Source organism: Pelodiscus sinensis, chromosome 11 (assembly GCF_049634645.1).
Source record: "Pelodiscus sinensis isolate JC-2024 chromosome 11, ASM4963464v1, whole genome shotgun sequence".
Taxonomy (NCBI): domain Eukaryota; kingdom Metazoa; phylum Chordata; order Testudines; family Trionychidae; genus Pelodiscus; species Pelodiscus sinensis.
In genome coordinates, this window is record NC_134721.1 from 36,693,504 (window position 1) to 36,718,370 (window position 24,867).

General features: G+C 55.4%; 2 protein-coding genes across 12 annotated transcripts; one reads left to right on the forward strand and one right to left on the reverse strand.

Moving 5' to 3' along the window:
* Nucleotides 1–5,519: 5,519 nt before the first annotated feature.
* BSCL2 (BSCL2 lipid droplet biogenesis associated, seipin) lies at nucleotides 5,520–24,621 on the reverse strand. Of its 11 annotated transcripts, XM_075939311.1 has the most exons (13): nucleotides 24,377–24,491; nucleotides 23,994–24,097; nucleotides 19,358–19,476; nucleotides 11,934–12,154; nucleotides 11,406–11,487; nucleotides 10,921–11,064; nucleotides 10,371–10,505; nucleotides 9,331–9,428; nucleotides 8,926–9,067; nucleotides 8,562–8,637; nucleotides 8,285–8,389; nucleotides 7,020–7,109; nucleotides 5,520–5,792 (listed from the first exon to the last, which is right to left on the reverse strand). In XM_075939311.1, the coding sequence occupies exons 1-13, from the start codon at nucleotides 24,478–24,480 to the stop codon at nucleotides 5,653–5,655; spliced, it is 1,560 nt and encodes a 519-aa protein (XP_075795426.1). In that variant the 5' UTR covers nucleotides 24,481–24,491; the 3' UTR covers nucleotides 5,520–5,652. The 11 variants fall into 11 exon arrangements, with proteins under 11 accessions (XP_075795426.1, XP_025037965.2, XP_075795432.1 ...); XM_025182180.2 differs by lacking the exon at nucleotides 19,358–19,476 and having other exon boundaries at nucleotides 23,928–24,097; nucleotides 24,491–24,621; XM_075939317.1 differs by lacking the exon at nucleotides 19,358–19,476 and having other exon boundaries at nucleotides 24,491–24,619.
* On the forward strand, nucleotides 15,633–17,782 carry GNG3 (G protein subunit gamma 3). Its single transcript, XM_014571052.3, has 2 exons — nucleotides 15,633–15,734; nucleotides 15,987–17,782. Exons 1-2 carry the CDS (start codon nucleotides 15,636–15,638, stop codon nucleotides 16,113–16,115), a joined length of 228 nt encoding a protein of 75 aa, XP_014426538.1. The 5' UTR covers nucleotides 15,633–15,635; the 3' UTR covers nucleotides 16,116–17,782.
* Nucleotides 24,622–24,867: the final 246 nt, after the last annotated feature.

Here is a 24,867-nt window from a genome sequence, read left to right on the forward strand (position 1 = left end):
TGTACTGTGAGGTGTGGATGACTCATGTGTGGCAAAGGGATCAGGAGCCTCTGGGATGGGTGGGGACTCTGCTCAGACAGACACGCATGGTGCATTACTTCTACAACGGTACTGCCAGAGGCAGCTTCTCAATCCAGGAGCGACTGGCTTGTGGCAGAGCTGGGGGCTCCCTCACTGGTTTGCAGGTATCCAAGGGGGATACAGCTTAAGAGGGTAAACTTAAAAAACAGCAAATGGTCTGGTAGCACTTTAAAGACTAACAAAACATGTAGATGGGATCATGAGCTTTCATGGGCACAGCCCACTTCTTCAGATGACCAAAATGTTGGATGTCCAGGACCAAAATAAATAGGGGAGAAAGGAGGGGCAGTGGAAGAGGAAAAAATGGGAAGAGAGGGGGGGAAACAAGAAGAGACAGTGGGTAAAAAATATCAAGGGGAAAACCAAGCTGGAATGTAATAGGAAAAACAAATAGTCGATAAGTTCCTAAGACTGGATAGTCAAAAGAGGCAGATAAAAACCACTAATTAACAACAACTGTTTATTATCTGCCTCTTTTGACTATCCAGTCTTAGGAACTTGTAGACTATTTGTTTTTCCTATTACATTCCAGCTCGGTTTTCCCCTTGATATTTTTTACCCACTGTCTCTTCTTGTCTCTCCCCCCCTTCCCACTTTTTCCTCTTCCACCCTCCCCTATTTATTTTGATCCTGGACATCCAACACTCCGGTCATCTGAAGAAGTGGGCTGTGCCCACGAAAGCTCATGATACCATCTACATGTTTTGTTAGTCTATAAAGTGCTACCAGACTATTTGTTGTTTTTAAAGTTTATCCTGTACAGACTAACTCTGCTACCCCCTGAAGCTTAAGAGGGTTTTTTTGTTAGCTGGGAGCAGTGTCCATGTCAGAGTCCTGGCTCCGCCCAACCAAGGGCCTCCTCTACACTTGCAATTTGCACTGGCTTAAAAGTGACCACATGCTGCATGGATGCTCTGAATCTAATTTAAACCAAGTTACTGCATCTTGGCTCAGGTCTAGGATGCTGGTAAGCCAGTCAGCAACAGCCAATGCTGCTTTAACACAGACTGAGCGAGATGCTGGAAACTCCAAACTGTGACAGACTCATGAGTCAAGACCGCCAAAATCACAAGATTAAAAAAGAACAAAAGATATTGCAACAGGGGCAGCCCGTGCATACAGGCCGACTCGGCCGTCGCCTAGGGCGCCGCGTTAAATGGGGCACCCAATGATGATATCACGCCATTGAGGGCAGTGGAAACCAGGGTGCTGATCGCACATTCCGCCTGTGGCACCAGCTGCCGGCAGCTCACCTCGGGCTGCCCCTGTATTGCAATGTTGGAGCCCCCAGACCTCACCTCAGAGGGAGCTGCACCAGGAAAGGAACCTTGCTTAAACCTTGCAAAGGAACCTTGCACAAACAGCCCCCTTGTGCTATGCTAGAAGCAGCTACATCTCCAAGTTGGGTGAGGGATTCCTCTAAGTGGCCCTCTCACCCTCCCTAGAGACAGCTGCATCTCAGTGCCAAGAGAAGCCAGTTTCGTACCTAACGTGGTTAATTGAGGTATCCTCAGAACTTTGTGTTCACCTGCTGAGGGCTGAAAAAAGCATCACTAGAAATGCAGTGCCCAGTGACTATTTTAAAGTAAAACCAGACTGCTTTGGGCTTTACATTACTTAGGGTTCTTAGTTACTTGGTTCATGGTGGCACAGCAGCATCCAATCTTGCACTTGGACCTCAACGTGCTGGTCAGGGATCATTCACTGATGAAAATGTTTGCAAGAGATCTCTAGCCCATGTTCAACCCCAATGGCTGGGCAAAACAAGGAGGGTGCATCGAGACTGGCAAGATTTTGCGCAAAAGTGCCCGCTTTTGCGCAAAAACTTGCCAGCTGTCTACACTGGCCACTTGAATTTGTGCAAGAGCACTGACTTTGTAATGTACAAAATCAGTGCTTCTTGCGCAAATACTTTCACGCTCCCGCTCGGGAAAAAGCCCTCTTGCACAAGAATACTTGCCCAAGAGGGCCAGTGTAGACAGGGAAGAACTGTTTTGCGCAAAAAAGCCCTGATGGCTAAAATGGCGATCGGGGCTTTCTTGTGCAAAATTGCGTCTAGACTGGCCACGGATGCTTTTGCGCAAAAGCACTTTTTGTGCAAAAACATCTGTGCCAATCTAGACGCGCTTTTGTGGAAATACTTTTAACGGAAAAACTTTTCCGTTAAAAGTATTTCCGCAAAATCATGCCAGTCTAGACGCAGCCGGAGAGCGTCCCAGGGCCCAGCCCCCATGGTTTGGGGAGCTCAGCCCTTAAAGGCACTCACCCTGATACCACCTCCCCTGTTACTAGGTGCTGCATGAACCCAGACTGACAGCCACTGTTCTAGGAGGTGGGGGAAGATAAGACAAAAAGATAGTGATTTAAAACACATGTGGATGTGTAACTCACACACCTAGTGTGGTTCACTGTCTCATGCAGTGGCACCTAGACCACAGCAACAGATAAGAACAAGAGACCGCTACAGCATGGGCTGAGAGGGCACTAGCTTTTAGCTCAAAAGATAGAGGCTCCTATACTAAGCTCCAGAGATACCAGGTTCAAATCCGCCTGGTGGTGGTTACAGGTGCTCTCAGTGGTGGCTTGCTACTGCATGGCCCATTCATGTTTCTGCAAAAGGCAACTCATTCTGGGGCTGGTGTCCTGGTATAATGATGTGTGTCTGAGGGAGGGAAGGTTTACACAGCTATTGTTGTACTGCTACAAGCCTCCTACAGATGCAGTTAATTCTCTCACTAGCTCTCATCCAGCACAACTAAGTGCACTTTATGGTAAACTGAGGCACAAAGGGTCCCCCAACTTGCCCAAGATCAGCCAAGAAGTGAAAGTAGAACCTAGGTTTGGTGAGTGCCCATGCAGCGCTCATCCCTAACTTTGTCTGGGCTGGGAGGAGACTTGTACACCTGCCCCATGGAAAGAGGCAGCACCATTCAATGACACTATCAGATTCAAAGCTGAACTTCATTGGTGCAGAGAAGGCACCTGCTCCCAGAAAAACTGATCACTAAACTGACAACCAACCAGAAGCAGAGGGACTTGCAGACTGAGATACAAAGACTATGGAGCAGGCCAGGGGAACCATTCATACTCTTTCACATCTTTCACTCCCGCTGCAGCCCCCAGGCCAGCATTTTTTTCCTCCTTCCCCCTATGAACTGCCCATCCCCCTCTATTACAGGGCTCTGCAATTGCTCCTCCCCACCCCAATTCACATCAGGAGCTGTCTGCTCATAGACTGCCCCCTGCTATTTTTGATTTTCCAACTGCCATGTGTTTAAGGCACCCATATTTTCTGCTCCACCCCCCATAAAAGTTGAAAGTAGCCACTGAGATCATGATTTTTTTATTCTCCTTCTCTCCTAACACAGGGAGTCACAGTGGCTGCAAGGTGGCAAATTCTGAATTGTTTACATGATGTGTCATAAGCCTGTGGGATTCTCTGCCACAGGAAGGTGCTGAGGCCAAGAGCTAAGAAAGACACTGAGCAACTTGACATGTTGGTGGATACCAAAGACAAGTGTGCTGGGTACTTACTGCTAGCAAAGCTTTATGAATGGAGAGCAATGCTCCTGTGTTAGGGGTCAAGCTGATCTCAGAGGATGAGACTTAACTTGTGAACCAGTTACTCTTCTTCTGCTACAACAGGGTTCTTGCCTAGCCCCGGCTGCTGCTGAGGAAGGTGCACCAAGTGGATAGCTGGGCAGTAGGAGCAAAGCCAGCCTGTCCCTTCCTCCAAATGCTGGAGGCCGTAGTGCATTATACAGGCTCTCCCACAGTGGCCCATGAGGCCCCTAGCAACTGCCCAGCCTCACTGACTCCTCAGCTAGCTAGGAATACCCATTCTGACAAGCCCATCACTTGTTTTAGCAGGCAGAAGTGCATTACAAAAGGCGCTTTAGGCCCCCCACCAACACATTGAAAGGGACAAGGCAACAGCTCCTATATCACCTAAGGCCTAGTGGGATGAACATCCCACAGCAGGACAGGGACTGTGCCACCCTCCTCCCCACAACAGCCATGTCTGGGCCACCCCACGTATACCAGGCTGAAGCCAGCAAGCAAAGCTGGGCCAGTCCCTGGCTCGTGGTCAGGGGCCTTTGAGCTGGGGCTGGGCAAAGAAGTTCTCACCACCCTCAGAACGAGTATGGGGAAACAAGGACAACACAAGAGTGAGAGCAGCAACAGCTTTCAGCCCCCTTCTGCTAGGCTGACAGCACCAGGCCATGTTCAACCTAAGCTCCGGGCTCTTCCCGTCTTTGTGAAGGAGATGGGAGCCAGAACTCTTCTTGCCCATGGAACTACATCCATCTCTGGCTCTGCCCCCATAACCCATCTCTTTGCAGGAATAGAAACTTTTCCATAAAGCTACTCCTAGAACCCCACAGGCCCAAAGTGGCCAGGGAGGTAGAAGGGGACAGAGAAATTAGGGCAGGTATCATGGCTCGCCCTGTGCTCCTACTGTGTGGGGCTGCTTACATAGGCTGGCAGGCAGAGCAGTCTCAGGTGAGACCTACAGGAGAGCGGCCAGAAGCTCACAACTGATCCGGAGGCAGAAGTGGAGGAGGAGCCAGTTTCCTGCATCACCCCCAAAGTGGAGCCAGGTTTGGTGGAAGGTAGGTACAGCTGTAGCTGCATGTGTTAGTGCCTCAATAGGCTGCAGGTTCCTACCCCCACAAATAAGTGCAGCTTCCACACTGGGAAGGCAGCAGGACATACCCTGCCCCAGCTTCTCTACCCCTTGCACAAACCCTGGAAGGCTGGATTCTGACAAAGCAGTACCCCCAATAGCTCCTGCCCCACTCCCTACAGAACCCTCTGTTGGAAGAGGCAGCCAGACAACAATGGTGCTCTACTCCTAATGCCTCAGCAAGAGGGAAAATGCTAGAGAGAGCTTACAGATGGGTGGGTGGCTGGATGCAAGGGCTGGGCTGCCAGGTGCTCAGAGCAGTGCATGATAAGCAAAGGCAACTGCCTCCAGAAGCAGACACCTTCCCTGCCAAGCTTACAACCTCCTGTGTAATCCAGCCCCCAATTACTGAGCCTTCTGGAATGCAGACGTCACAGCCCAGTGGGGAAAGCTCATGCTGGTTTCCCGGCTGCAGTGAGCTCAGTTCAGGAGAGGGCATCTCCCCACCCTCATGTGGCCTCACTTCAGCAGACAGGAAGAGGTGCGGCTGTGGAGAGCGAATGGGAGAGCTGGGATGGGGGGGAGGAGCGGCTCGTCTGCTGCCATGGGCACGCCCTGGCTAGGAGGTGGAATGTTGGGGGACCCCAGCCCATCTTATCCTGAAGGGTGGGGTTTCTCTTCTACCCCCATCAACAGGGGTCAGAGCACAACTCATCTCAGTCCTTCACCACAGGAATGTAGCCCTCCACCTCCACGGACAGGCCCCCAGCATTGCCTCACAGCCTGCTTACCCCCAAGCCAGCAGTCTGGCTCCTCCAGCAGGTGCTTTATTCGATTACTGCAGTTCCAAGTGAGGGTTGGGAGTTGGAATGTAAACACGAGCTGGGAGCCCAGGGAACAAGGCCAGAGGGTTTTTGTTTTTTGGGGAAGGGGAGATGGTGCCCTCAGGAGCTGGAGCAGACGTATCTCTGACGGATTTCATCTCCCTCTCCCAGCTGTGGTAGCATCACAGGTGTCCCTGCAGGGGGAGGGTAGTTGGCATCAGTGAGCAGGGAGGACTCATCCACGGACTCGAACTCAGCCTCTGCAGGAGGAGGGGAGAGACAGTTAGAGATCCCAGAAGTGCTTGAGGGAAGGGCTGTGCTAGGCTCCACGGAGAGGCCGCCGCAGGATGCTGCAGACACATCCCTTCCTTCAGGTACAAGAACCATCTGTATACCCAGGGGCATGGCCACTACGGGTGCCTACAGGAGACAAACCTTGTCCCTGAATAGAGTCTGGGCCCCCATGAAGTGGAGGGAAAGGCCTCTCCCAGCCCAGTATGGGGGCAGCTCCCTCCTCCAGACCAAGCTGTTCCCAGCTGCACACCCCAGCCTCGACCTTACTGAACAGGTTCTAGGTTCCTGCTTGAGGGGTTCTCGGTGCCCTGATGGATGCTGGAGCCTAGAGGTGAAAGTAAGGCAGTGTGAGCCAGTGTGCCCCTCCATCAAGAAGGAATCAGCTGCAGGGGGAGGCACACTGCACTTCCAGATGGGCTCCTGGGACCCTCCTGCAGACGTCCATGCTAAGAAGCAGGCAGATGAAAGGGGCTGGTTGGGGTCATGCCCCCCACTGGTCTGGGGCTGCTCCAATTCCCTTCCTGGCATCAGTTAGGGAGGGCAGGGGAGCTTCATTGCCCCCCTTCCCCACCTCAAGCTCTTCCCCTTTGCATCACTCTCAGGGAGCAAGAGGAAAGCGCACAGCATACCTGCCTTCCTCCCTTTTGGGTGGTGAAGGGAGGGGGCAGAGGAGTGCGTGAATCATGCAGTAGGAATCTTTGAGAAGCTTCAGCCTGCCCTCCCCTCCCCCACCCTTCCTAAATGGCTCCCTTGTCTTCCTGTATTCCTCCCAACCTGAAGCCCCTGGCCTAGGTCCCCCCCATGGTCCCAGCCCACTGCCCTGATCCCTGCACCACTCCACACACAACCCAATCCTCTGCCTGAGGTCCTCCCTCACAGTCAACCCTGACTCCTGCCCTCCCTCCACATTCTCCAAGCCCCTGCCCTGCTTCCCCACATCGCCACCCCCCAAGCTCACCCTCTCCCCGCAGGAGTTCAATACAACAGTACCTGTAAGAAATGTAAGTTACTTTCACCCTTGGTTGGGCCACAGCTCGATGGGTAAAAAGCGGAGGTTAAAGGGATAAAGCAGGGCAGCTGCGAGTCAGGACTCCTGGGTTCTATTCCCTGCTCTGCAGTGCAAGGTTTTGGGGGGCAGGGGAGGAGGGGCTAGGAGGAGCCTGGAGGTGGAGGAGCTGGGACACATTACTCACCTTCACTCAGGTCCAGTTCCTTCCCCTGGGCTGCGTCCTCTATGTGGCCAATTGTCTCCAGAGATGGGTTTGTTAACTGTGGGGGGGAAGCTGTGCGGAAAGGAGGGAGCCAAAGATTAGAGGTAGAGATTGGGAGAAGGCCAAGGCACCAACACAGGCCAGGTCAAAGAGCCTTGTCCCCTTCTCCACCTCTAAAGGCAGCCAACAGGTCGCACTGAGAAAGGCTTGATTCCCTCCCTAGTGGGCTTGTGGGGTCCCACAGTAGTGACTGGGCCTTCAAATGTTCCCTCAGTGGAAAAGGGAATAAAAACTGCCCCCCAATCAGTAATAGTAACTGGGCATGGCAAAGGGGCACCAGGAATGCGCTTCAATGAGACCAACTGATACAACCCAGGCGTGAAAATCATGCCTGAAACCAAAGTGTATAAACATGAATTAACCAACCAAACTTCATATGGCAGAGATTAGGGCTAAATGTAGGTGCCACCCACCACTGCCTTTCGGGGTCCTCAGGAAAAGAACAGGGGGGACTGGTGGGAATGGACACTGATTGACTAAAACAGAAAAGCAGTAAGGAGCGAGTGTCACCATCATGGCTGGTACCCCCACATGGCTGGTTTCCTGGGATCCTCCAGATCCACCTGGATATAAATTGGACCTTTGACCTTCTGATCCTGAGACACACCGTGAACCAACTGGGCCAGACAGATAGATCCAGACATCACCACCATCTGTATTGGCTTTGGCTGAATCCCAACTACACCCACCCAATCTCCTCAGGTACTTTTCCTTCCTCCTCTCTCCTATCCCTCTCCTTTTGCTTTCTGCCTAATAATCTAGCTAAGCTGGACAAGACTGTGTAGTTTGCAACACTGCTCTAACCCTGTGACCAGCGAGGCAATTGCAAGCACTGCCCCAGAGAGCCCAACACTGGTACACATTTGCCAGGTCTCAGAACAGCTGATGGGTGGGGGCACCTGTTTCCTAGCAGTAGATGGCAGAGGAGCAGCAGAGACAGAAGCTGCATTTCACGTCTCTATGGCTAATAAGGGCTCTCAGGGGAGCTGTAATGCATTTGGGGTTAAGCAGGCTGAGGACTCTGTACTCCAGCCCCCAAGCCTTGGTTAACACTATTTAATGGTGAGCAGCAAATGGGACACAAACTCCTTTGCCTCTTTGGGCCCTTTTATTTTATCTGAATTAATGCCTCCCTGCCCCAGCCTCCCCGCTCAGCAGGAACAGCCCAGCCTCAGGCTCCCCCATACCTGTGCCCTGGGGAACCCTCTCCTGGTCACTCTTGCCCAGCCCTCTGGCCTCGGGCTGCAGTGTTGTCAGCTCCTCTTGGTCTGCTGTTTCAGGACAGAGAGCATCTGGGGAAGAGTGGGGCAGAGACCGGACCTGATCAGCACCACCTCACCCAAGATGAGTAACAGGAATCTCCCACCCCAGCAACAGACAAACAGGAACCCCCACACACCAAGGGAAGAGCCTGCCCTCCCCAAAGCCTTTCCTACCCCAGCATCCCCACCAACCTCCCTGTACCTGGCCTGGGAGTAACTATGCGCCGTCGTGCTTCTTCCCGCCGTTGCTGCAGGCTGGCCCCATCCCGTGTGTTTACCTGGGGGGAGGGGAGAGAAGAGACAGGACAGTGGGGGGAGCCAGGCAATGCTGAGTCCCCATTAATGCCACCTCCACCCCACCAGAGCCCCATACCGTCTACTGCATGGGAAGGCATAGCCTCCTGGCCCAATTCCCTCCAGGAACCATCCCCTCATATCTTCACTCCATGCCCCTTCATTTGCAGGGGATACATTTCCCAATTTCCATGCCCCACTGCCCCCTCCCCTCAACAGAGCTCCATTCTTCAACTCCCCCAAGCCAGGGAGCACTACAGCCACCTTCTCACCTGCACTAAGAGGGGCTCCCGGGGCCATACACTGCCCCAGATCCACTGCAAGTAGCTGAAGAGCACGATGACACTGAGGAAGGTGAAGTTACTGGCCACGCCTAAGATGGCCGAAGTCACTGGGAAATTATAGAGGAGGTACCTGAGGCAAGAGGGGGTGCAGAGTGAGCATTAGGGAACTGCAGCCTGGATCCAGTCTTCCCCTTACAAACAGAGGCCCTTCCCCTATGCATAGCCTCCCTCCTGACCCCCCCAACACCACCAACGGGGCAGATTACAGGGAGCAGCTTTGTGGGGCTGCTGAACTGAGTGCACTGCAGACCTCTAGCACCAGGAACTACCACCAGTGCTGCAATCCCATACCCTCCTCTCCCTCCCTCCCCCGTGAAGCTCCCCCATCCTCACCGCAGGCCTGTGAAGTGGGCATGGATCCGCAGCTGTGCCCCATAGATCTGGATCCGGTTGGTCTGGATTTCTATCACGGCTCCAACAGTTGGGACATACTAGAAGGGACAGGCAGGGTCAGAGGCCCAGTTGTGGTCATTGCAAGATCCCCAACCCTGACCACAAGGCCTGCACCCAGCCTCATGCCCTGGTGCCCAAACAACCCAGACTAGGGATGTAAGCAACTAGTTGAGTCACTCCTTGACTACCCGCTTCCTCCGTTGCTGACTCTGTGTCAAAAGCAGCAAGGGTGGGGAGCAGGTACCAGTACTAGGGGGAGCTGGCTTTGGTTCCTCCCAGCACTGTCTCCACAGGGGGGCAGGGGAAGCAGAAGCACAGTGAGGGTCCCGGCTTGCGCCAGGTCCCGCACCACTGTGCCTCTACTTTTTAAATGTAGTAACAGCCACCAGGCTCTTGCTACAGTTAAAAAGCAGAGCTGCAGCAGGGTTAGCTCCTGAAGGCGGTGCAAGCTGGGACAGCTTAGTCCCAGCTCGTGCTGTGCCTGGGAGCTACTCCTTTGCGGCACTCAGTTTAAACGCAGTAGGCGCTAGGCTATCTGCACACCTGGCTCCTACTACATTTAAACTGCAGAGCTGCAGTGGAGGTAGTGAGTGCCTTGCTTATCGACTAGTTGATGGAAATTACATGACTACTTGATTAGCTAATTAAATGCTACTTAACATCCCTAAGACAGAGCTGTAGTCACCTGCACCCCCAGCACCCAACTCACATTGCAAAGCATTTATCAGCACCTTGCTCTCCTTCAGCTCAAACCAGTCAACAGGGCATGTACCTGTTGCCCATCCAAGACAACCTGTGCCCCTCCATACTCTCAATCCACACAGCAGTGGGAGCCGCTATTTGTGGGGAAAAGGGAGGGTGCCTGCACCGGGCACTCAGGGTACACCTAGAGAACAGATGCCGCATGTGTGTTGGGAAGCAGAAGCCTAGCCCAGCAATCCAGACAGCCAATGCAGCAGAGGCCTGCACCTGCCCCTCACCGAGTCCTCCCTGTAGTCCGAGTACAGCTCCACCTCAACTATTTGCTTCTGCTCAGCAAAGCCCAAGAAGAAGAGCCCAGCGAAGACCAGGGTGTCCAGAGTCTGCAGCAGGCCTGAGCGGTAATGCAACATGGTCTGTGGGGAGCAGAGTTAGTGTTAGCACTAAACCCAGCCCCGCCAACACCCACCCACGCCTCTCCACTGCAGAGAAAGGGAGGGAGCTGCACAAAAGTGCGCTGGGGCCATAGCAGAGCACAGAGTAGAATCCCAAAGTCCTGGCTCCCAGCCCACCTTATCCTAATCCAGGAGGCCTCCTCACCTCCTCCTAGAGCCAGGGATAGAACCCAGGAGCCCTGACTGCTAGCTCCTTTTGCTCTACTACCCAAAGAATCACTGAAGCCTGTGGTTAAGGATGAAATAGCTGTTGCAGGGAGCCCTGCCTCAGCACTTCCGGAGCCTCTATCTGATGCCAGGATTGTAGGTGTGCAAGGCGCTGAAGTGGGAGTGGGAGTGGGTAGTTCAGAGGAGGCTGGAATGGCCCTGGACTCACCGCTCTGGTGGAGGAGGAGATGATCCGCCCACCCTTTGTGTAGCAGGATATTGCCACCATGAACATGCCCAGCTCCTGGTTCACGGGTGACTCAGGCAGTTCCAGCTCCAGGGAGATGCGGTAGGGCTGCCCGTACATCAGCACCTACAGGGCAGCAGGGGACAGCAGACAGAGAGGGTGATATCTGCCCCTCCCAGACCATTCTAGAGGCCCCACAGGCTTTCAGAGCCCATAGCTGTGAGCAAAGTGATTCAGAGATGGAGTGGGGAGCCTGTTCCTCAACCCTCCCAAAGCCCCGCACCGCAGGGAGAGTGCATCAGAGATAGAACAGGAAGCCTAACCTCCACATTGCAGGGAAAGCTCCCACCCCAGTACTGCTGCCAGCTGGCCCCAGATAAAAGCATTACACTCAAGGCATGGCCAGGGGAACATGACCCCCAGCGAGGTGATAGCCAGCAGCCTGCCTCACGCCCAGTGCCACTTACCTTGTCCCGGTTGTTTTTGACCAGGGAGATGTTGGCAATGGGGAAGGAGCAAAGATCAGGGCCTGGCAAACCACAGTCTGTCCTGGAAGACACAAGGTAATGGGTCACACTCAGGGACCACTAGCTCCCCCAGACCTCTTCAAACCCCCCACCCCCTATTCCACTGCTGCAGCAGCCCAGACCCTTGTCCTTAGGAGTAAGTCACAGCTCGGAGGAACTCACAGCTACAGAACGTGTAGGAGAATGGGAGATTTGCCCAGAAGGGCTCCAACGTGCTGCCCAGAGGGGCCCATTTCAGGGCATCTCACTCAGAAAAGGGCTCAGGTGCTGAATAAGTTAGATTAAGGTCATCTAATCTACCCCCTGCCCAAGATGCAGCATTGGATGGGTCTAATCTAGCCAAGGCAGTCAGCTATCCAGCCTCCTTTTGAAAGCCTTCAGTGAAGGAGCTTCCATAGGCTCTCCCTAGGAAATCTATCCCCCCTCCTGGGAGGCAGGATGTCTGGCCCACCCCCTGGGCATCCTCACCTGAAGCGGTAGTGCACAGGGCTGATGTAGCTCACAGTGGGCATGTAGGAGTAGTAGAAGCTGCCATAGAGAAAGACAGCAACCCAGAGAAGCAGCAGCAGCACGCAGAGCAGGATAGCCGTCTGCAGCACCGTACGTCGCACCCGCAGCAGCAGCAGCGCGGCCACCTCCTGGGCCCACTGAAGGAAGGGCCCTGTGCTACCCGTCATGGCACAGGGGACCTGGAAGGCCACAAACTGATGTCTGGGTGGGTAGCTGAGCCGTCAGTTCCTGCACTGGGGAAGGGAGGATGGAGTGGCAGTGCCTGCTCAAGTGCTTGTGAATGGCTCAGGAAAGGCCCCTTGGCCCAACTGGAAAGGGCCTAGGCTCAGTGGCTCCTTTATAGGGAAAAGGCTCTGGCTCAGGGCAGGCTCTCTGGCCTGTCTGCGCCGCTTAGCCTTCCAGTAATTGTCTCTAGCCATGGGAGAGAGTATCACAGGGTGTCACTGGCACTAGGGCATGGTTGGCAGGGCCATGCCAACCAGCTTGGGGCAGGGCCTGCGTGGGATTGGTCACACACTGGAGTCTTGCTTCAGAAGCCAAATACCAGAGCCAATCTGAGGAAGAAAAGACACAAAGAAGAAGGTCGGCATGGAAAGCAGAATGGGAGAGCCTAGAGTGGGTTGCACGAGTGGGAGTCAGGTCTCCGGGACTCTGTGCAGGCCAAGGGGGAAAGGGAGGGGTTAGGAACCTATCAGTAGCATAGAAAGGGAGTGGGGAGAAGGGCTAGAAGTCTGGGTTCCAGTCCCAACTGGAAAGGAGGGCCCGGGGTGGGGCTGGGAGATGGACTCCCGGCTCTACGGATGAGAACTGCTATCCAAGCACTTACCCCACCTCTGCAGGGGATGGGGCCTAGTGGTTAGAGCAGGGGCACTGACAGCCTAGACTCGCCAGGTCCAGAAGGGGGAGTCCAGTGACCAGAGCGATGGGGGGAGGCACTGGGAGCTAACCCAGGGCACAGCGCACCGGCAGCCGGCTCCAGGGCCGCTCGTACGGACTCGGCCCGTTCTGCGCTCCGCCTCTTCCGGCAGCGAGCGGCCCGCCCCGCCCGCAAAGACCGCGCGGGGCGAGAAAAGCTCCTCCCACTGCAGGCTCTGGCCCTCGCGTGATTAAAGACGCACCGCACGCTCCTTGTTTCCATGGTGACGTAATTCCCCGAGCGCGCCCGAATACTCCCCCCACGGGCCAGCCCCACTCCAGGTCCCCCACCGATGTCCCTCCCACTCCAGGGGCAGCCCCCCCCCCGAGAGAGAGACCAGACCCGCCCCAGACAGCCCCCCTCCCATGCTGAATGGCTCCCACCCACCCACGAGAGACGCAGCACAGGCCACGTGTTGCCCTGCCCCTTCTCCACCAAGTGTATCCGCTCCTCCCCCAGTGGCCCCTCCCACTCTGGGGACCCCCGGAGAGACCCCCCCCCCCGTCTCTATTTCACATACAGGGCAGCAGGACTTGCACTGAGGCCCAGCCACACAGAGCGGGGCTAGCCCAAAGTGCCTGCTTGCCGCCCCAACTCCATGGCAGGGAGCTGGGAGCCAGGACTCTGGGATTCGCTCCCCAGCTCCGGGAACCGAGTGGTGTCTGGTGGTTAGAACCGGGGTCTGGGAACTAGGCCCCCTGGGTTCTATTTTGGCACTCGCAGAGATTTGCTATGCTGCTCCAGGTGTGTCTGTTCCCTGCTCTGTGCCTCAGTTTCCCCCTGCCTAGAGTGGGGCTATCCCCCTGCTCTCAGGTGTGAAACCAGACAATCCCCAAGAAGGGTGGGGCTATGAACCCCACTGCCTGTTACCCATCACATTCCAGGCACCCTGAGGAGGGGCTCACAACCAGGCAGAGGAGCAGCCCCCATGCCTAGCATAGCCCCTGATGTCAGATTTCCAAATGAGTATGGTGGGGAGACAGCATTCTCACTGCAGCTACTGCAGGCCTGTACCACCAGCAGCAGAGCAGGGGTGTCCAGAACCTGGCCCTGGCCTGGCCCCTTCCTGGGGTACTCTGTCTCCCCCCCAGCACCCTCCCCCTTTTTCCTGCCCTGCCAGGGACCATGCACCAGGGACCTATGGGTCCTGGACAGTGATCCTGTGCTCCGCCAACTCTGGTGACTGCGTGCAACTCCCCCCGGAGTGGTCATGGTCTGCTCTCAGCATCGAGCGGTTCTGAGCATCCTCAAGGTACCACAGGCGCATTGAATTAGCTGCATCCCGGAGGAGGAGGAGGCACCGGGAGCAGTGCTGTCTGCAGGACAGCTGGGCACACAGGGGAGCCCATCCCAGTCTTTCCAGCTCTGGCAGCCACCGTCAAAGGTCAGTGCCCAGGGGTGCCCGGCTGGCCACTGGGGTGTGCCTGGGTTCCTAGAGGCACAGCCAGCCTGGATTGGGGGAGGGAGGGCAGAGGGCAGGACCCATGTGAGGCTGAATGGTGGACCGCCCCTAACCATGCCGCTGCCTGAGGAAAGGGAGGCTGGGGACAAGGTTCTTCCCCAGCTGAACTCAGGGATGCCCCTCCCTGACATCCCCTAAGCAGATTGCTGAGGACAGAATTGAAATAATGCTGCATTTAGTGGCTGGGGGTGCCCTTGGAAGGGGAGGAGAGTGATCAGCAACCCCTTTGTCTGCACACAGGCTGGGCTAATCACTCACCATGCATCCACGCCCAGCAGTGTGCCAGGGACCAGTGGGTACCATTCGAACAGTGAAGAGCTGGAGGCTCAGCTGAGCATAAAGGAACTCAGTAAGGGGGCTCAGCTGTGGAAGGGGCACTTAGCTCCTGCCTCCTTACAGGGCCTCAAGCCCTGCTTCTGCTTCCCAAACTAGTGCTTGGGTTAGTCAGATTTGGGAAGCCAGGGGTGTTAGTCCCGTCAGAAGACAATTCTGTAGGGCCCATTGCTCTAGATCTTGGGAATAAAATGGGAAGAAGGTCTCAGGGATGGTCCCCACAGCTCCCCTCTACCTGGGGCTGATCCCTGGACAAACACAATCTCCCTGCAGCCCGGGCAGGCAGCCCCCAGCATTGAGTGACCATAGGGCAGAGCAGTCCATACTGCATCTACTCCCTCCCCGCTAGAGAGGCGAGCAAGTAGTGTACATAGGAAGTTGCCCCTCGCTATAGGGAGACACTCCTGGCCCGCAGATAGTATTATGCATGTTACTCGTAGGAAGAGCTCCCCACCCCGATTCTCTCCAGGGCAGGAATGCCATACTGGAGCAAATTGGGGCTATCATTCTGGAGCAGGGCCACCCCCTGTAATGTGCTCCTCCACACAATCCCCACCTCAAGGGGATTAGGCTTAACTATGGGCCTGTCACAACAAACTCTTAAGCATGGGCTGGGGTCCTGGACAAGCAAGATTGGAGATACAGGTGTCCCATCTGGGAGCACTGGACAGCAGAGCCAGGGATACAAGGCCTGGAAAGGAGAGGATGCGGCAAATGGGAAGAAGCTGGTGGGGAGGAACTATGGCAGAATGGAACCCCAACTAACCAGCAGCCAGCTGGGGACCGTGCTGAGGGGCTAGGAGTGACCCAATGAGAATGAGGGGTAGGGGCAATTGTCCAGGGCTCCATCCCCTGCCCATTAGTGAGACTCCAGGATAGGGGCCCCTGGGTGCCACATGACTCTTGCCAGTGCTGAGCCCAACCTCTGTTATCCCTCTACAGGGTCCCCATGAAGGGTGAAACCCCTGTCAACAGTACCATGAGCATTGGGCAGGCCCGCAAGATGGTGGAGCAGCTCAAGATTGAGGCCAGCATGTGCCGGATAAAGGTAAGAACTGGGGTAGCATCTTGACTGCTGTGGTAGAAAAGGCCCCTGCCTATATCCAGAGCTGGAGTAGCTGGGAGCTCCTCATTCTGCCAGTGCTCCTGCCCGTCCCTGCAGTGCCCCGTGTGAGGAAGAGGTCAGGACTTGAGTAGCTGGGAGCTCTTTCCCAGCCAGTGAGCCTGCCCTGCTCCCCACAGCACCTCCAGCTGCCCCCCCCCCGCCGCTCCAGAGTTCTCACCTCTCCCCTCCCTGCAGGTATCCAAGGCAGCAGCTGACCTGATGACATACTGTGATGCCCATGCCTGCGAAGACCCACTCATCACCCCAGTGCCCACCTCTGAGAACCCATTCCGCGAGAAGAAATTCTTCTGTGCCCTGCTCTGAGCCTTGCCTATCCCACCCCTTAGCTACAGACACCATGTAGCCCCCACCCTGCATCTGTAATAGGGCAGGACTTCCCAGGTAGGGCCTGACCTCCCCCCAAGCCCTCAGACCCTCCTAGGGCCAGCTTTGGAGCTGGGTATGTGGTTGGGATCATTTCCCCCACCCACCCAACTGAGCTTCCCCAGAGAGGGCACCTACCCTTAGCACAAGTCCCCAAAGTCCCTCCCCTTCAGGAGGAATATGTCCCACCCACCTCAATCAGGAAGGGGTATCGCACCTCATCTTGGTAAGAGTCATGCCAAGTCTGAGTTCCTGTATATGGGCCTGAAGCCGCTGACGCAGCAGACCATCCCCAGCAGTGTCACACCTGACACTTTCCCCCGCTAATGAAAATAGGATTCATGGCAACTCCCAGCCTGCTGCTCCTGGCCAAAGAGGCTCATCCCCCTCCCCCAGAGCTGGTGGGGCAGCACCAAGATTGCAGGGCTCAGCTGCCCCTCACAATGTAAACTGAGATCTTGAGAATAAAGTAACAGGAGACACAGACCCTGGGGTGGCATCAGTGTTATTGCAGTGCACTGGCAGTAAGAGCTTGGGGTGGGAGTGGGCAGTGCCATCAGAAGAGGCTGGCTGGGGGTGGATAGGAATAGTGGTTGAGTCTATTTGCTAGGTGGGTAGGGACTAGAGGCCGAGCTTGAGCAGCAAGTAGGTGCCAGGGGCAGCACCAGGAGCTTTGCTGACAGCTGGGACCTTATCCAGTCTGTATGGAGCGTGAACAGCCTCCAACAATGGTGCTGGGTAGTGGGAGCAATGCACAAGACATAGTCCCCAGAGCCTGTCACCATCCCACCACAGATTGGCTTAGGAACCCCAAGAGGGAAGGGAGCAGCCCAGACCGCCCCCTACCTCCATGCCCCATTCCCAGCACCGGGGGAAGCTCGGTTGCTTCCTACATACACAATAATCCACCCATCCCCAGTACACCTGGCTCCCTCCCCTTCTTTCCATCTCAGTGTCGGGGCACACTTGGCCTCCCTCATGTGATAGCACTAGACAGTGCCCACTCCAGTCCTCTTGCACCCCCCAGCAATGCAGCACTGGGCTCATGGTGAAAATAAATCACGGCTCTTTATAGCTATCTCTATGCAGTGAAAAAGAAGCTGTGGGACTTCCTGGGGTGAAGAGCAGGGAGACTGGGGTGCCCAGTAGGGAAAGGCAAGGTGAGCTTTGCTTCCATAGGGGGCAGGAGTGACAGGTGGAGCAGGAGCAAGATTTGGGCTCAGGTCCCCCACCTGGAGTGAGCACAGCCCATCAGGCACAGCCCTGGAGTGAGGAGAGGGGACCACATGGCCCGGCCACCAGCCAGCGGGAGCAGAGTGTAACACGTGGCCCGTAAACTGCAGGCTGGGGCTCCCCACCATGCACAGAACTGGGAAGGATTGGGAACACGGAAGACTGAGAGGCATGTATAGGGCTGCTCCCAGCCCATTGGTCCCTGTGATCCTTTGCTGAGGGATCCACGTATCAGGGAGTGTCCAAGAGCAGAGCCCCCTCGAGTGACAGCTGGCCAGAGGCTCAGAAAATCTTGATGGAGTCACAGAACTTTCCGACACTGACCCATTTCACTGCAAAAGAGAAGGGTGAGACCTGGGAACCCCCAACGCCCTCCCCCAGCATATCCTCCCCCCCCCCACATACAAGACAGATCCCCTCCACCACCACCCCTACAGAACCATCTTTTCTTCCAAGGGACAGCTTAGGAGGAAGGGGAGGCTTCAGAAATCCAGATGAAGGATTAATGAACTCCCTGACATCACCCACTTCACTGCAGGAGGAAAAAGGCAGATCCCACACCCCTCGGCATCCCCTCTCCCGGGAACTGCACAGCACCCTAAAGGGAGCGTCTAGCATTTCCATTCCCAGGTTCCGGAAGCCAGGCCAGCAGGCAGTGCGGTAAGGCTGTGGACACACCTGGCACCCCAAGGTAGCACTCAATGAAGTAGACATAGCTCTGTGCCTGTGAAGGCAAGCTGGCAGAGCTGCGGGCCTGCTCTGTGCTGCACTGCTGGCATGGCAGTGTCTTGCAGTTCACCGACACCTTGTTCAGCAGCTCCAGGTTCGCTGCAGGGAACAGAGTAGTTTACTGGCTGCCGCAGGGCCCCAGGGAGTCCCTTCCCCACCATACCACAAGGTGGTTTAGCCCCTACTCCGAAAGGATCCCCTCTCTCCCCCACCTCATTCCTCAGGCAGTCCTTCCCCCCTCAGATGGCTCAGCTGCTTGCACTCCCAGACAGATACCTATCCACACCCATGGATGGCTCAGCCCCTCTCCCTACCTCCCTTGGAGTCCCATTCTTCTCCCCTCCACAAGAGCCTCTCCCCCAAGCTCAAGGGCTACAAGGCCTCATCCCCAGGGGCCACTACCCTCCCCCACTGTGGGGAAGGGGCAATAACCACCCTTCATGGCGTAACCTAGCCACTGGCTCACCTGGGAAGTAGGAGATGGGTTTCCCTTCCAACAGGTACTCCATGCCCACTTTAATCTCAGGGAAGGAGTCTAGGATATCCAGCTTGGTGAGCGCCAGACTGCAGGGAAAGCCAGGAGCAGGTGACGCAGGGGTAGGGAGATAGCAAGATCGGAGCATGCAAGAGGCAGCGACTGACGGCAGGGGATGCATGAGGTGAGAGCATGGGAGGGAAAGGTTAGTGAGACTGTAGGAAGGGACAATGGAGAGGCAAGATCCGAGGGGGGGTGTTAGTAAGGCTGAAGGGTAATGGGGGAGGAAATGGCAGGGTGGATGTGGAGATGGTACCTGAGGCTGTTAGTGAGGGTGAGGATGGGGGACTCAGTGAGGCTGTGAAAGGGAGCAGTGGGGAGGTGATGTGGTCCTTACACACTAAATCCATTGATCATATGGGCAGCGGCGGATTTAGGGCAGGGTGAGCAGGGCAGTTGCCCCGGGCCCCACGCTTCCCGAGGCCCCGCGCATGAGCCTTGGCACCATGGCGCATGCGCTGTGTCAAAGGGGGGGGACACGCGAGAGATCGTCCCTGCTCTCCAGGGGTGGCACCAGGATTTTCCCTGTTCCTTCAGGGAGAAAGCACTTGGAATCTCACTCTCCACTGTCTGAGACTGCCTATAAATATCAGGGGCCATGCCCCCCCCCCCCCAAGCTGGCCATTCAGACCCATTCTTCAGAACACACGTTGTCTTGCTCTGTGGGGAAGGTCCCAAAACCCACCCAGGTTGTGTAGGCCTTCACCACCCCATACATCTTCCGGATGTGGCAAGGTGGAATGCCCAGGCCTGTGCAGATTCCCCTCACTGTGCAGTTCAAGGATGTCACAAACGGGTATGTCCCTGGGGAGAAATGAGAGGCCAAGGTGAGCTAAGCAGGGGCAGGAAGCAAACAAGGTCTTCAGAAATGGGGCTCAGAGCCCCCATTCTGAGTCCATACACCACAAGCCCTGGATTCCAGTTGTAATGAGAACTCTCCCTTTCCAGCCTGCAACTGATTGTGTTGATCAGAACATGTTTTCTTTGACTCCGGCTGCTTTTGCTGCATAGTCCCACAGAGCAGGAAGGGAGTGCAAAATGCGGGAATTAATTTAACAACAACTAGCACATTTACCTGGCATTGAACAGGCTCTTAAGGAGGCTCAGGACAGGGAATGTGGGGGATGTAGGAATCTGGATTGGGACGGGGTGAGGAAGAGCTCTGAGTGGGTGCATGTGTGTGTGTGCGCATCCCGCCCCAAGATTCAAACTAGGGCTGTTTGCTCTTCCCCTTCCTGTCCCTGTCAGGGAGCAAGAGCAAAGTGCACAGCTTGTCTGCTCCCTGTGCTCCCCAGCCAGAGTGAGGAATGCAGCAAATGGTGCACTTTCCCCTTGCTCCCTGACAAAGGGAGCCAGCAATGTCCTGGTAGAAATCTGGGAGGGAGCTTCTCTCCCCTGCCGCCAACCTCCCTAAAGGGCACCTGGAGGGTGAGAAGCCCAGGGCTGAGGCAGTCTCAGACAGGGGGGAGGCATGCCCCCAGGCAGCCCCTTTCACCTTCCTGGTGACTGTCTCTTTTCTGTTTGGTTTTATGAGAAGCAATCCCATTCCAGGCACATCCCATTTCCCTGGCACAACCAAACCCTTACTTGCTTTAAGTTATGGTAAGGGGAAGCTGTCTATCAAATGTGGTGGTCCTAGCTCTTACCGTTGGGAGGAGTTCTTGAATAAACAGACAAACTCTCTCAAATATATAGTAAATGTGTGTGACTCAATTCCCTACCCAATTTGTGTTGCTGTCTGCAGGGAGTGAGAGGTTAATTCCTCCTCTAGGGAGGGTAGAAAGGCATGGTTGGTTGCCATATACCCATAGGGGTTCCAGCCCAGATAGCTTATCCAGAGCTATGTGCAGTCAGTCCAGATAAACAAAGGGCCACGCAGACAATGGAAGCCCCAGGGAAAGCACAACAGCAAACGCAGCAGGGGTAGAGCTAGGGAAGAAGAGAGAGGTGAGGAGAGAAGGTGATCTTGGCAGCCCTTGGTAGAGCACACACAGGTTCAGGCACAAGCTCCAGAAGGCCATGGAGTAAGCAGGGCTGTTACTTCGGCTAACGCTACCCCTCATTTAAGTCTTGCTTTCCTGGCTAACCTGAGTCTTAGAGCTGTGTGGCTGCCCTAGGAAAAGCTTAGCCCAGGGCTTGGCACTCTCTAGAGCCATGGCAAAATGCAGGACAATGTAGCACTTTAAAGACTAACAAGATGGTTTATTAGATGATGAGCTTTCGTGGGCCAGACCCACTTCCTCAGATCAAAAGGAATCTGAGGAAGTGGGTCTGGCCCACGAAAGCTCATCATCTAATAAACCATCTTGTTAGTCTTTAAAGTGCTACATTGTCCTGCATTTTGCTTCAACTACCCCAGACTAACACGGCTACATTTCTATCATTATTCTAGAGCCATGGTTCTTAACCTATTTACTATTGTGTTATGCAGGATGCATCCAATAATACTTGTATGCCCTGAAGAAGTCAAATGTGCGGCAGCTATTTTCTGATTGGGCCGCAGGTTGAGAACTACTACCCTAGAGACTGCAGAGGCGGCGGCAGGCCTCACCTGTTATACACCAGGCATGAGGGGACTGTGCCACACTTACCAAAGTAAATATCCAGCACTGGCTCCATTCACCAGGATTTTCTTGGGGGGCCTGTGTGGGGCCTGGTGCATGAAATACACACCATCCTTTACCAGGGCTCAGATCCTTTCAGCATAGACCAAAGGCAAAGGTGGACAATAATTTGTAATGGGGGGGGCCACTCCAAGAATTTGGTAAGTGGTCAAGGGCTGCATTCTTCCATGATATTAATGGAGGAGGTGCAGGGTCTGGGATGGAGATTGGGTGCAGAAGATAGCTTGGAGTAAAGTGACTAGGGTGCAGGAGGGAGTTTGGGTGAAGGAGGGGTGGCCTGCAGAAGGAGACTGCAGTGTATGAGGGAGTGCAGGATATGGAAAGGGGTTATGACCTGCAGGAGCAGTGTAGGAAGGGATGCAGGGAATCTGGTTATGACTGGGGACAGAAGATTGGGGTGCAAGGTCTGGGAGGAGTTATGAGTGTAGGAGCAGGGGTGCTGAGGGTTTGGGTTATATGGGGTAGGAATGCTAGAGGGGGACAAAGGATTGGGGAGAGGGAAGGGCTGGGGTACCAGAGGGAGGCTCTAGCCAGGAGACCCCCCTCTGCAGCCCAGCTTGTTCCTCAGCCAGGATCCCTGCCTTCCATGCTCCTGCACTGGCTGCAGGGGCCACACATGGCTGACCTCAAAGTGCACCCCCAAACACTCCTGCACTGCTTGAGGTCACAGATGCTCAAGCTTCACTACCTCCTGGGGTAGGATATGTGAGCAGATCCCCAGGGCTGGGTTGGACGAGTGAATCTTCAGAGGTCCCTGAACTTCTTCATTAAAGGATTCCTACCTGCCTTTGCCTCCTTCTAACTCACTTCCTTGGTGAACTTGTGGAAGTCAGCCAGCAGGTCACAGATGCACAGACCAGTGTGGGAAGCCCTGCATGCAGAGACAGGGCCAATGCCCTTCCTGGTGGTGCCCAGGCTGCCAGAGAAGCAGAGTCAGAGACGGGTGGTGACAGCAGCTCCTCCTAGCCACTGCAGCCAGACCCAGCACTCCCTCCACTGGCCCATGCTGCAGGGAGAGCAGCAGCCCTGTCACCAAAGGATGAGAATCCCACAGAAATGGCCTCCCCTCTCCCCAACCCCAGCCTAGCCCCTGCCATTGGTGTCCAAGGGGAACCCCCATGGAAATGCCCCACTCCAGGGCATCCAGCCATAATCCTCCCTGGGCCCAGCTCCATCCCTCCTGTCCTTCCCCCAATGGGGACCCAGCTGTTAACCTCCCCTCACTTCTTGCCATCCTGCTGCTGCTGGATCTCAATCACGGCCTGGTGGAAATCGAACACTGGGACAAGAGAAACAACAGATGAGGTGAGAGGGCAGGGATGCTCCCTGCTACCGTTGCCCCTACCAGCCCCTCCCCCTCTGCTGCCACTGCCCACTCAATTGCTCCTTCCCAACTCTACTGCCCAGCTGCTTGGTCACCCCCCCCCCCACATTCTAAGGGAAAGAGGAGGTTTCCAGAGGATGCAGATGGCGCCCCCTGCTGGCTACTCTGGACTCACCTATGTGAGCTCTATCAGATCTCTGTGCCTGACTCCCAGCCCTCGAGAGAAGGAAAACACACTACTGTGGGAAGGTTGGCCAGGTGTGACAGCCCTAATATCAAGAGTGGGAACTGGAATTTATTTACCATGCCTTTATGTAACCAAGGGAAGGGAAGGGAAGGATAGAGCCCAGAGTTCTGACTCCCACCCCAACTCTAACTTACTAGACCCCACTGCCCTCCCAGAGTTGGGGACAGAACCCAGGATTCCTGCCACCCCAACTCTGCCACCCCCTGGCAGGGGTCCTCCCTCACCAGGCCCTTTCTTAAGGTTCTTTTCAGCTTCTTCAGAGAGTCCTGGGAGGTGGATGACCACTCCGTTCCCTGGACAGACTCAGCAGCAGGATCACAGCCTGAAGTGCAGAGGGCTGAGTGAGAGGCAAAGGGTATAGCAGAGATGTGGAGTGGGGAGACTGCATTGCATGTCAAGACGGTGCAGAGCACTAAGGGAGGAGGGGTGTTGAGAGTCAGGATGGGGATGCAGAGGGATAAGGGATATTTACAGGTGGGGAACATCACTCAGTGATGAGGAGATAGAACAGCAGTTCAAGCCCACACAGGACTATGAGGAAGATGGGGAGTAGCAAACGGAGATATGGGGAGGTTTTCCACTGGTGATGGTGGCAGGAGGCATGGCAGTTTGGAACCCTTCTAGGCACCAAGTGGGAAATATTGGAGTGGGGATACTGGGGTACAGGGTGGGCTCTCATGAGTGAAGGAGGTGGCATGGCAGCTGAGGAGCCAGATGAGTACTGTACTTGGGGGTAGAAAAACAGGAGGATGCTGGAAAACATGGGTCAGATCACTCACCTATGGAAGTGGGGCTGTTGAAGGAAAGGATGCAAAAGGATATTGGGGTAAACATGGTCACTCATTGAAAAGGAGATGGAGTATTGGGGAGAGGATGCAAGAGGACATTGGAGTTCATTGGAGGTTGCTCATCTCACAGTGAAGATGGGGGAGTTGGTGGCAGGGATCCAGAGAGCTATTAGTCTCCCTGGGGGTCATTCACTGAAGGAGTTTTACGGATACTGGGGCACACAGAGATCATTCCAGTACAGGGGTATACTGGAGTACACATGGTCACTCACCAAGGAAGGAAGCTGGGTGTCAGGATGGAGGTGCGGGCAGATGTCAGCGTACATAGGGTCACTCACCGAGGAAGGAGGTGGCACGGCTGTGACCTCGCTGTGGTTCGGCAGCACCTGGAAATCGTACTCCACCAGCCCCACCACCACGGTGTGACCCGCGTTGTCCCCGCCTTGCAGGGAGAGGCCGATCAGGAAGGGCGCTGGATCTCAGAAGCTGCCCCCGCAGTAAGCTCGCCCTCCCCGGGAACCCCTCTCCTGACTCCGCGCCTGCTCTCACTTGGCCCCTACGCACCAGATCAGCGTCCATGGCCAGCAGATCCACCACCTTCCCCTTCCTTGTCCCCCCAGTGCGCCGCCAGCCGGGACCGCTTCCCTCCCGCTCCCTCCCCATTCTGCTGGCCCCGGCCCGACTCCGCGCCCTCTGCCCCCGACCATGTGCAACCTCTAACCTGCCAGGCACAGGGGAACGTGGCGGCGCCCAAGCTAGCTTCAGCGCCCGGAGCCAACGTGGCGGCGCCCGGAGTTTCATCCATTGCGAGCAGTGCGCGCGCATATATTCCTACCCTGCAAGCGGCACTTGAGGCGGCTTCCATTCCAGGGCTCAAGAGGGCAGCCCCTTGACTCGCTCAATCCAGGATCAAATGCGGCGACTCCTTAGGCCGCTTCTAATTACACGATCTAAAATGGCTGCCGCCTGGAAAGCTTCTGTTCCAGTATTCAAGATGGCAGCATACAGCTAAGGTCCTGTCCCAGAAACTAAGATGGCAGCCCCCTGGATCAATGCCTGGTCATGTCACACAATCTTTGTTCCAGCTCCAGCCCCTCACAATCCTCTCTCTGAACCTTCTCCCCAAGGCACTGGTACCTGAACACAGGATGTACAGGAGGCAAACCCTGCACAGATTGAATCGGGACCTCCACAGCTGAAAACATAAGCTGC

Coding starts and splice junctions, on each gene's coding strand:
- GNG3 (XM_014571052.3), top strand. CDS start 15,636: ATGAAGGGTGAAACCCCTGTCAACAGTACCATGAGCATTGGGCAGGCC. Junction 15,735..15,986: donor CCAGCATGTGCCGGATAAAG/GTAAGAACTGGG, acceptor CCCTCCCTGCAG/GTATCCAAGGCAGCAGCTGA.
- BSCL2 (XM_075939311.1), bottom strand. CDS start 24,480: ATGCGCGCGCACTGCTCGCAATGGATGAAACTCCGGGCGCCGCCACGT. Junction 11,488..11,933: donor CCTGTGCACTACCGCTTCAG/GTGAGGATGCCC, acceptor TGTGTCTTCCAG/GACAGACTGTGGTTTGCCAG. Junction 8,638..8,925: donor GGGAGCCCCTCTTAGTGCAG/GTGAGAAGGTGG, acceptor CCCTCCCCCCAG/GTAAACACACGGGATGGGGC.